General features: G+C 53.2%; 1 protein-coding gene across 2 annotated transcripts; it reads left to right on the forward strand.

Moving 5' to 3' along the window:
• Positions 1–9838: 9838 nt before the first annotated feature.
• SOX21 (SRY-box transcription factor 21) lies at positions 9839–10684 on the forward strand. 2 transcript variants are annotated; one of them, XM_074155089.1, is made up of 2 exons: positions 9839–10213; positions 10295–10684. In XM_074155089.1, exons 1-2 carry the CDS (start codon positions 9839–9841, stop codon positions 10682–10684), a joined length of 765 nt encoding a protein of 254 aa, XP_074011190.1. The 2 variants fall into 2 exon arrangements, with proteins under 2 accessions (XP_074011190.1, XP_074011182.1); XM_074155081.1 differs by having other exon boundaries at positions 9839–10684.
• The last annotated feature ends 1187 nt before the right edge of the window (positions 10685–11871 follow it).

The raw sequence follows: 11871 nt of genomic DNA on the forward strand, positions 1-11871 counted from the left end.
AGAGGTAGTATATCCTGTGGCTAAGATGTGCTTCTTGTTTTTCTGTGTATTGCAAAAAAGAAGATATGGCACTCCTGAAAATTCAGCAAAAGACCACGGCTAGGCCATGGTCTTCATTTTAGCATCGTCTCCAGCTGCTTTCTGTTGCACAAAGGCTATATGCACAAGAGCAAGTCCCTGTGAGGTAGGCTAGACCATAAATTCATCGTGTACATCATCTACCATTGTAACTGCGGACTATCCCATATTCTTAACTTACAGTGCATATGAGGTGGTTTGTACTTTTTTCCTCTGAAGGATCATCTCCAGTTATTTTCCTTCCTTCCTTTATCCCGAGTTTACCATGCACATAGGCACTCATGGTTGAGGAGCTATATGGGCATATTCACATACTAGCTTAACTCAAGAAAACTTGTTCAGGTAACTCCTGGCCCAGCAGAACCAGGCTCTGCTTGCAAAATGGAGTAAAGACCCAAATAAAACCGAGAAAATTGAACTTTACATAGTCTTTGTTAAACCCATTGTTTAACCATCCTACTTGGAAAAGAGTCGAAGCATTAAAAAACTGGAGGGGGTGAACAAGAAACAATGCAACAATCTGTTTCTATCATAAAGGATAAATGTGCTTTGGGCCGATTCCATTCAGAGTATACAGATATTTTCAAGGCATTTAGGGCATAAAATCCCATTGAATTTCCTTGAGGGAATTAAAATCAATGGAAATTAGGCACCCTCGTACTTTAAAAGATCTCCGCTGAATTCTTTTTAGGTCTTTTAGAATATCCAAGTCTGAATTATTTACTTTCTGGGTAAATGAGTATTTTTGGCATAATTCTATAAACAACATCTGATAAAATGTAAGAAAAAGACAACGAGAGAACTGAAAACCAAAAGACCTCCTTCTGGAAATTTTAATTTTATTTTTACCACTGAACTGAAAAGGTGCCTCCAAGAACACTGCAAAACTCCTTGCTCTTTTATAGATCTACCATTTAATGTATGTTCTGCTCTGTTATTCTTTCAGTAGAATCAGTAATAAAAGTCAGATTTTCAATATGAAACACTAATGAAAAACACCTTTATCTTTTACACCACTGGTAATAAGCATCCTCACATGGGACAATATTATGGAAGAAAATAAAGGTTATAGTAAAGTAAAAGGTTACAAATGTCCTTGCATACTACATGCAAAGATACCCTAAACAAATTTTATATGCCAAGGGCCAAATTTGTCACTGATTTGGTACACCATTGACAATTTTTTGCCAGTACTATTGAACAATGATGACCCTGCCTTTTTTCACGCTGTGTAACATAACGCAATTCCAATAATGTTCATCAAAATTTTAATATAAATTATAATACAATAATTTATAGAATTAAATATTGTCATTCTAGATCTAGGGAACACGGGCTGTGAACCAGCAGAACATCTGGGCTCTGAGGAGCTAAAGCGAATCATGAGGAACTGAGTTAAAGTTGATTCTTCCCATGTCACAGATCCATACAATGCCAGGCAGAAGGAAACTCCTGTCCCAGGCCTTTGTCACTCTTGCCAAATTAGTCTCACCTGTTCTTAACATCCCTCAGTGTTCCCACAGCCTTCCCAGGCAAGGCGAGGCTCTGCGTATCTGTCCTCACTATTTGCAGCTTGTTTTTTTCCAGCATTTAACTTGAATTCACGTCTTAAGCTCCTCACAAACACAATTTAATCCCCTCGTCTTTGCATTTACCTTTTATACCCTTAAAGACCATTTTGTCTCCTAAAGTCTTCTCCTCTCCAAATTAAGTAACAACACTGATTTCAATCTTTTCTTGTAAGTCACATTTTTCAGATCTCTGATCAGTCTTGCTGCATTCTGTCCAAGGACTCTGCATCTTTCTTAAAGTCCAGTACTGGACAAAATGGTCTATCAGAAGCCTTTATGATGCTGAAGAAGTAAAAGAGCTCAGTGTTTTGTAGCTCTAATTATTATTATTAATCTGTTTGCCTATTATGAGATGATTATACACATCTGTCAAGTGTTCATAAGGACAGGCTATTCAAAATAAGAAGATTGCTTTTTCAAAAAGAGAAAAAATCTAATTTGGGATATGAAAAAAAGTTGTCTAACAATTATTATTAGTGAAACTATACACTTAAGTGAAAAAAAAAATCTAGCCAATGTTTATCACAGTAAGATTTAACTATTCAACTGACTACAGAAAATTATGATCATTTCTCTTCAATGTCCATCCCAAGGAAAGCCATTATATATCCTACTGTGGAAAATGAAAAGGCTACTGTGAGGATGGCACAAAGCCTAGCAGAATCCCAAGAGCTGTGGTGAGGATGGGAGCCAAGCAACCATGAACTCCTCGGTCCTTGGGTTTTCATATGACTATACTCACAGAGCACCCACAAAGCGGGGGGACTCCTTTCCAGCAGTACACTCATGCAGAGGCAGAAGTGCATTTTCTACCCTCAGGCAGAAAAGCTCATCCTGAAGCACCTAAAATAAGTGGGTGCAAAAAGTGGAATTGTCAACTGTCTGAATCAAGAACACTAAGTATCATCCTTTTTATGCTATCGGGGTCTAGTTGATCCAAGTTGAGCTAGACTCTTCTCAGACCACACTCCCATGGGCAGTTGAAGAGCATCTTCCACTTGTCTTGTCTGAAACTGCTCCTCAATGGAAACCAAAGCATGGTGAGTGAGGACAGTGAAGAGCTTTGCTTGGCAAGCTGTGGCACTCTGCTAAAATGCAAGTGTAAGTACTAATGTAGGTGTGGGGTGTAGGTGCAGGCACCCTCTGTGTTTAATTTGTCCGATCATTAGAACTGGCTTGTGACCATTAGCTTTGAACTTTCCTGAGTGACATGGTATTAAAGAACAGATATTTTGATTCCTCCTGACCAAACAGAACACAGAAACTGGCCATTCTTACAGATAAACTGTCCATAAAGGAGTAAAGGCCATGAATTTATGTCCATAAATTCTTTCCATTATGGGCCTCCATTCCCTATTTGTCTGCAGTCAATTAAAAAGTCATTATGATCAGGAGGCAAACAGCAAAGACTTAGGCTTAGCTTTTCTTCAGAGGTGAATGGCCCAAACATTTAACTTTGATCTTCTTGTTAGTCTCCTTGTGTGCACTTACAAATCCTGAAGTGCCTGCCAAAGGTTTCCAAACCACAATCTTATCCACTGAAATCGAAGACCTTGTCTTCAAAATTGCATGGATTTTTTGGGACCTGTCTAGCACCCAGGACTAGCAAAACAACCTTGTGTGGTTTATGGTTACGAATCATCCTTGAACAAAACTGGACTAGTCATCAAAATGTATTTATTCCAGAAAAAAAAACCTCTATGCCTGCTGGACCGGCCTAAGAAGGGAAACAAGATGATCGTTGTCAGTGTAAAATTTCAATTGAATTTAAATGTAAAAATCTTCAGAGATCTTTCTCCCTCTGAAATGACCTCCCGGTTAAAAAGTTTCACGATCTTCTCCGAGAACATCCAATCTAATTTACTATTCCATGGTGAGGGTCCCTTTGCAGAACAGTTTCCTACCCTTTCCTATCCTCTACTAGTTCAGAGGGCACTCAGCCCTCACTCTTTGGCTGTCCTCTGGACAACAAAAAAGGTGAAGGAATGGAGCAGAAGGTAGGCAAGTGAGAGCAGGCTAGAATGTGGGGACATCAGTAATGGATTCCTGACCTTTGCCCAGGGACTGGTAACATTTTAAGAAGCTTGTGAATATAAAGAAGCCTGCAGTAGAAGGCACCAAAAAGTAAGACTCACCTTTCCTAGCCACGAACTAGAAAACCACGTTATACAGTCCATACAAGGCAGTGACACCGCAACAATGAGGTCCATTTCTTTGGAAAAGGGAACCACGAGCCCTGCTCAGCTCCTTTGAAGAAAAACTACAGGCGATTGCTCAAACAGGAAAACTTGGACCCTGGACAGCCAGCAGTCTGATAGCCAGCATATCAACTCTGATTTCATCACGCAAGGGAGGGGAAGTTTAACACATCTGCATTACTTGATGAGCTTTAGGTAGTAGCTCCTTGTGCTCGAGAGGTATTTAGCTGCCCTTTCTGGAACATCCAAGCTGTGCCCAGGAACTCTGCAGCGAGACTAATTCTCACCTCCACATCCCCAGACAGGGACTAGTCATCCAGCAGTCTGGGACTAGCATGTAACCACCCAACTCTTTTTTGGTTTTTTTTGTGCTAAGACTTCCTTGTCTGCTGTTCTGATTGCTCGTCCCAGGCTGCATAACCACTGCAAGGCTAACAGGATTAAAAAGTGGCAAAAAATCGAGTCATTAAAGTACATGACAATAGCTTGGATTACAAGCAGAGTGCATGCTGATCAGCTAAGTTTTATCTAGTCTCTTAGCAAATCAGAACAGGCTGCATTTTAAACTGTTCTTTACGACTACAGGTAGTAAGGACCCCATCACCACCCCCTGCTCGGAACTGCCACGGTCGCTTGTGTCTGGTGTTCCTGCAAGAGCAACCCGGGTGTCCTAAAGCACAGAGATCGGGGGTTGCTTTTAAAATCTAAATCACATTAAATCACCAAAAAAAAAAAAAAAAAAAAAAAAAAAGCAGAACATATTCTACCCTTACCGAAATCATAACATTTAATTTTCAAAAAAGTACAGGACTTCTCTACGCTTCCCAAACTGGTAAAAACTTTGTTAATTCTCTTTTAACTTAAAATAGCAAACCCCATAAACCAATGCTTTTATTATAAAAAGTTTACTCTCCAGCTGAGCGTTTGAGTGCCAAGTTCCGTCCAGAATCACACTTTCACAGCCAAATTAGAAACTATAAACTTAGAAACTAGTGTTTTATGATAGAATCCTTTGCCAGGCACTTCACTAGAGCTTGGGCTACCAGCTGCTCTAATAATAAGTGAATGTTATTGAAAAATAATAATACCGAGGATTTGGAAGCGCTCTGTAAAAGCAAATGAATGAGTTTAGCGTTTTATCCACAATAAAGAGCTCACGGGGTAAAACTCCTTCTCCCGCTACAGGTGTCCCCGACTTAGCAAGAGGGAAAAGGCTTAGGAGCGCTCCCAAACCTGCCAAACTCCAGCCAAGCGGCAAAGTTAGCCTGCTAACTAGTCAGCGTGTTTAAGATATCAGCGTGCCCGGCAACTTTGGGCAGCTGAAAGCGATGCGGAGTCCGGTGGCTGATGATACCCGGACGGAAAGAAAAAGGTCGGCTTCCCGAGTTAGCGTGTGGCCAGGCTGAAGTGCAGGAAGCGAGCCGGGAAAAGGCGATGGGGGCTCGGTAAATACCGGGGAGCGATGGGTCTCCTGAGCCCGTGAGTCAGCTTTTCAGGCGGGAGGCACGGGGAGGCGGAGATCGCTATCGGGGTAACCACTGCTCTTCGCCTCCTTTTTTTTTTTCTCTCTTTGACTCGCCGCCTGATTATTAGGCTCAAATAAAAATGAGGTGGAAAGGCGCTGGCTTCCTCGAAACTCCCTTTAAACTAATCCGAGCTTTAAGTTTTAAAATAATACGAGCAGCATCCTAAAGCTCCGGGGTACCAGAGGTGAGGTGCTGTTTGGTCAGAATAGCAGAAACCGGACAGTGTTTGGAGTGGGACTTAATTGCTTACAGTAGATGTAAGCAACCCGGCAGAATTAACATATGGGTATGGAGAACATAGTCTAAACCCCCCCTTTAATATTTTTCAAAGCGCTTTGATCTCGCTTGGTGTAACATGGCACTGCTTTCTGGAAATTCTTGTTTAGCCTCCGTGTGATAATGCATCTGCTCGGGTGGTTCGTTCCCCCCCCCCCCCGACAGCAGAAGGAAAGATTGCGCCCTTGAATTTCCATGCGTCAGGAATTGACAGGTCAAAGGCAAGTAAATCACATTATACACGATTGTATTGTTATTGTATCGATAACAACACGTTATCAGAACAATTAACACACTCGCACAACTACCCGGAGATCACAGTAGTGGTTTAACAAAAATCCAGATAAGTAACTAAACTCCGATAAAGCCTTCACTTTTTGTGTTTGGGGATTTGAGGGCTCTCTCAGAGAGAGAGAGACTCTGGGTGTGAGTGTGTGTGTGCGCTGTGCAGGCAGCCGCTCTCCCCGCGGGGGCGAAGAGCCTCCCCCCTCACCCCCCCCCGCTGCCTCAAACCCGGGGGAGACCTGGGACCCTCCGGTCGCTCCGAACCCGAGTCCAACCTTGCTCCAAGCGGAACTGCTAAGAGTTCCCATCACTTTGTGCAAACCCTCTTGACAGCAGCTGAGGAAGGAGAGGCAGACCTCCTTTCACTGCAAGCATCGATGAAATAACCATGTGTGCGTGTTTTAGTAGCTAGTGGTTACCGCCAGCGTGAGGTGTGTGGGGGGGGAGCACTTTGGAAACGAGACCTTCGAATACAGTATTTCATTTGCAACTAGAAAAAAAATATACTTCAGCCGGTACTGAGCCGTTTATAGATTTCAGCCTGTGAAAGATTCGGGTACAATAATTTATGACCAATAAAATCTATTACCGTTTTCACTCTTTGGAGCACTGAACGTAATCAGAAACATGCGCAGATGAAGTCATGGGTTTGCAAACGGCGACATTTTTGGAAGACAGCAGTCCATGAGTTGAGGCATCTTCTCTGCTGGAAGTTGCGCAAGTGCTTCTTCTTAAGACCACCTCACCTGTACGAGACTCTGTGGGGACGCGCGAGTCGGTGGCTGTGCTGTCCTCGGAGAACTGCGGGACAGATGGTGACCACTCAAACTAGGAATCCCCCCCCGGAGCCTGAGCCGACACCCGTGGCCGTGGTTTAGAGCCCTTCTCCACGCAGTTTCTGTGGAACAGCCAGTCGCCCGGTCTGCCTGCACCTTCCTTTGCCATTGGCGTGCGCCCAGAGCCAGAGCTGCAGCCCAGCGGGTTCAGGCGGCGGTACCCACGGACTGGCCCACGGGCAAAGAAAGTTCGTGGGGGAGGGTATTCATCTGTGCAGGATCTGCCGGCAGCCGGGGGCTTACCCGTGTGCCCGCCTTGAGTGCTTCACGCGACTCTCGCGACACCGCACCGTCGCGGTCCCCGCTACGCCGCGCCTTGCCCTCGCCCCGAGGGGCGCAAGGGGCACAAGGGGGGTGCAGAGCGGGGTCGGGATGGAAGGAGCGTGGCTGGCGCGAAGAGCGGGGAAAGAGCCTCGCTGGAGCCGAGCCCACTCGGGAGCTGAGCCCCCATTCCCCGCGCTCCGGGGGCGCCGGCGGGTGCGGGGCCGGACGCCTCCGGGAATGCCTTGGTGGTGGCAACGGAGAGTCGCAGCTGCTGCTTCTTCACCCTCTGCATCCTCGCATCCCCTGAGCACCTTCCAGTAGATGTTTTTGGTTCTCACCCTGCTCGTGGCTGCGAGTGGGGACGGACAAACCCCGCTCTCGCCTTCCCCTGAACCGAGTTAGTCCGGGTGCTTTCCCGCCGGCACCCACGCTGCGGGGAGCCGGGGGGGGGGGGGGGCGGGGGGGAGTCGATCACGCCGGCACCCGATCTGCGCGAAGAGAAACCGAGGGATTAGTCCTCGCCTTTTAGAAGGCAAACACAACAACGTTAAATGTGAGCGAGGGAAATAGGAAATCGCTTCCCTCATCAAACGAGAGGGTTTTACCCCGTTGAAAAATTCCGGCTGCTCGTCTGAGAGACGGGAATTGTTGCCCCAGAACCTGACCTCCGGGGGCAGAGGTACCGGCACCGGGCTGAGCTCCTTTCGGTAGGGCTCCCACCTTGCAGAAACACTACTGCCCCGCCAAGCCCAGAGGTCGGCCAAGAGGTTGCTTCATCTCCCCGCTTTTCACAAGGGACGGGAACTTTGGGTTTTGCTTGGTTTTGTTTTGTTTTGTTTTGCTTTGTTTTGTTTTGACTTATTTTTCACTGCTACATGGATTGTAGGAGCTCAAACGTCGGCAAAGCGGCTTTGGAGACTGAATTAGTGTTAAGTAGTAATAAAGGGGAGTAGGTACCCCGGCTCCGGCTTTTCCTTAAAATTAGGAACAGCACTAATTTCCCGTGCTGGCAGCGGGCTGGGCTGTGACCGGGACAGCTCCGTCGCAAAAGGCCGGTCAGAGCCCAGCCCGCTGCCAGCCCGGGAAAGAGTTAATGATTTATTGGAGTCGGCACTTCCACATACCATAGGGGTAAGTCAAAACCCGACCCGCCGAAGTCCAAACAAGGCGAGCAAGTTCACCCTGACTGACAGGCAGCCGGGGAGGAACACAGATCGGGCAGCTCGGGCTGCCGGGGGAGCTTGAAGCGGCGCGGAAAACACGCGTGGGGTTTCTTCAGGGCGCCGCTGGATGCCCGCCCGAGGATGCTCTGCGGGGCGGCGGGCTCTGCCCCTGGCCGCTCGTTGGCAAAACACCCCGAAACACGCAAAAACACGTAAAACCGCCCCAAAACCACGACGCTGGCACCGGGGACGAGCACACACCCCCCCCCACCCCCCCCCACGCCCACCCCCACGGTCCCGGACAGCGCCGGTCACCGGCGGGGAGCAACGCGCATGCGCGACATCCGCCCCTGCCCCTCCCCGACCTGCCTGAACGCGAGAGGGGCGTGGCAAGCTCCGGCCCCTCCCCCTTCCCTGCGCGAAGGCCCCGCCCCCTGCCCTGCCCGCGGCGCGCGGCGCGGGCAGGCCGCGCGCAAAGATATAGGGCGGCGCGCGGCGCGGAGGCATGCGGAGCGCGCGCGTTACCTGCCGCCGCGCCGACGGGGCGAGAGGAAGGGGCGACCCGGCGAGAGGAGGGGGCTACCGGGCCGGCTGCGGACCCCCCCCACCGCCGGCTTTATAACCAGGTCGGGTCGGTTGCCCGCCGGCCGCGGACCGCCGAGCATTTTAATTAGGAAGCCCCCCCCACCCCCCCGCCATCACTACCCTCCGCCTCCTCCTCCTCCTCCTCCCTCCGCCCCCCCCGCCGCTCCCGCCCGCCCCGCCGCCCCTCCGAGCCGGCGGCCAAGAAAACCCAGAGAGACCTGGCGGCTGCTGGAGAAGGGGGAGCGGCGCGGCAGGCGGAGCGCCCCGCAGCCCGCCCGAAACTTGGCCAAGTTTGTCCGGGCGGCGGGAAGCAGGAGGCCCGCGGAGCCCGCTCGCTGACCCGCCGGCCGGCGAGTATGTGCGAGGAGCCGGCGGCTGGCCGCGCCCCCGCCGGCGGAGCGGGGCGGCTGTGAGCGGGGCGGCCCGCGCCCCCCGGGGCCTCCCCGCAGCGCCTGAGCCGCCCCGGACCCCATCCCGCCCGGCCCCGCACCGCACCGTACCGCGGCGGGCTGTCCCCCGAGCTCCGCGGGCGGCGATGGCTCCGGGCGGGCTCTGACTGCCGCCCCGTCCGGGGCTCGCCGCCGCACCGGAGACCGACGAGGAGCACCGCGACCGCAGCGAAGCGAGGACAACCTCCCCTCACGCCCGGCGCCGCTCGCCTGCCGCCGGCTCCCGCCTTCGACGTCGAGACTTCTCTGCGGTCCCGCCTGGACTCAGGCCGCTGCCGCTCGCCCCGCGGAAAAGCCCTGGCCCGGAGATCGGCGGTGCGGAGAGAGGCTCCGTGGCCCGGGCAGGGAGCACCGACCGTCCCAGCGCCCTGACGGGGGGTCGCCACCGCCGCGCCCGGAGCGGGGCCGCCGGGGGCCGCCGCCCCGCACCCGCCGGAGCCGGGACCGCCGCGCCGGGGCACTCGCCGAGATTGCTTTTGGAGGAGCGGAGCGCGGCGGGGGCGCGAAGGAGGAGGAGGAGGAGGAGGCGGCGGGAGAGGCGCCCGGAGGAGGCGGCGGCCGCCAGCGCGGGGCGGGCGGCGGCTCGCCAGGGCGGCGGGGGGACACCATGTCCAAGCCGGTGGATCACGTCAAGAGGCCGATGAACGCCTTCATGGTGTGGTCGCGGGCGCAGCGGCGGAAGATGGCCCAGGAGAACCCCAAGATGCACAACTCGGAGATCAGCAAGCGCCTGGGCGCCGAGTGGAAGCTGCTGACCGAGTCGGAGAAGCGGCCCTTCATCGACGAGGCCAAGCGGCTGCGAGCCATGCACATGAAGGAGCACCCCGACTACAAGTACCGGCCCCGGCGGAAGCCCAAGACGCTGCTCAAGAAGGACAAGTTCGCCTTCCCCGTCCCCTACGGGCTGGGCGGCGTGGGGGACCACGAGCACCCGCACGGGCTGAAGGCTGGCGGGCTGCACGGCGGGGCGGCCGGCGGGCTAGTGCCCGAATCGCTGCTGGCCAACCCGGAGAAGGCGGCGGCCGCTGCAGCCGCCGCTGCCGCCCGCGTCTTCTTCCCCCAGTCGGCCGCCGCCGCCGCCGCCGCCGCCGCCGCTGCCGCCGCCAGCAGCCCCTACTCCCTGCTGGACCTGGGCTCCAAAATGGCCGAGATCTCCTCCTCCTCCTCTTCCTCGGGCTCGGGGCTGCCTTACGCCTCCTCGCTGGGCTACCCCGGCGCCGGCGGGGCGGGCGCCTTCCACGGGGCCGCCGCCGCCGCCGCTGCCGCCGCCGCCGCCGCCGGGGGGCACACGCACTCGCACCCGTCGCCCGGTAACCCGGGCTACATGATCCCCTGCAACTGCAGCGCCTGGCCCGGCCCGGGGCTGCAGCCGCCGCTGGCCTACATCCTCCTGCCGGGCATGGGCAAGCCCCAGCTGGACCCTTACCCCGCAGCCTACGCCGCCGCCCTATGACCCGCGGCCGGAGGATGCCCGCGCAGAGCCCCGCCGCCCGCCGGGATGGGTGCCGGTGCCGTACGTGCGGCCGAGGAGGGAGGGGAGAGCCGCCGCCGGGACCGGGGCAGGGGGCGGCAGGGAGCGGCGGGGCCGCCGCCGACCTGTTGCGGGTCGCCCCGCCGAGGGTCGCGTCCCCGCCCGCCGCCCCGCCTAGAGCTTGTGTGTGTTGCATGCGGTCTTTGCAGATAGCCGAGCTGAAAAAGAAGAGAAAAAAAGAAAAAAAAAAAAAAAGAGAAAAAAAAAAAAGTAACCGGTCCGTCCCGCCCTGCCCCAAAAGTGCTTATTCGGGACAGATACGGGGAGCTTCGTCCCTCCGCCGCCTCGTCCGCGCCGCGCTGCTCTTTCCTCGGCCGCGGGCTTTCCGCTCCCCACGCCCCGCGCGGTGCGGGACTCGGAAAAGTCCCGCTGCGGCACCGCCGCCGCCGGAACGAGACGCGGGGAGAAAAGGCCCGGGCAGGGCAGGGCGAGGTGCGGCCCCGGTAACGGGAGAGGGCCGCCGTGTACGTGGTTCGTAGCCCCCCGTGGGCCAGCGGGAACAGGATCCACGCCAAGAAAGAGCCGGCGGTGCGGGATGCTGCCCGTCCCCCCTGTCCTGCGTGGGTTCCTGCCGTCCGCTGCTACGGGACGCTGACAGGCGCGGGTGGTGATTTCCACGAGAGGAAAGACGCGTGACTCTCGGTCCCCGTGTGTCGTCCCCTCCCTCCTTCCCCCTCCAGTCATTAAGTCTCACCCTCAGACTGTAAATTTGTATATCTCTGTGGAAACGTTAGGTCTCGGATTGAAAACTCTGTTACTTACTTCGCCCACGGTCGATTCAGTTTTAACCTGAAAGGAAAAAAAAAAAAAAAAAAGGGAAAAAAAAAAAAAGGAATGCCTTTCAAAGGGAATAAAAATATTGCGAGACCGCTCGGGGATCGCAATATTATCTAAGGTTAAATCAGACTTTTTTGTCTGAGTGATAATTATCTATTTATTATTTAGCTGAACTGGAACAGAGCTTTGCTTTGACAGAAGAGTATTCTCATTTAAAAGAAAATCCGTCTCCCCCGCCAACATGAAGTGTTTCACATGTGTTTTGGAGTACCCTACCTGTTTAGCTTATTTTAGAGCGACTGCAATTCAATTGCAAATGGCGATTTAAAAAC

Source organism: Numenius arquata, chromosome 1 (assembly GCF_964106895.1).
Source record: "Numenius arquata chromosome 1, bNumArq3.hap1.1, whole genome shotgun sequence".
Classification (NCBI taxonomy): domain Eukaryota; kingdom Metazoa; phylum Chordata; class Aves; order Charadriiformes; family Scolopacidae; genus Numenius; species Numenius arquata.

What these genes read in the sequence shown, in the direction of transcription:
- SOX21 (XM_074155081.1), top strand. Translation starts at nt 9,839, where the DNA reads ATGTCCAAGCCGGTGGATCACGTCAAGAGGCCGATGAACGCCTTCATG.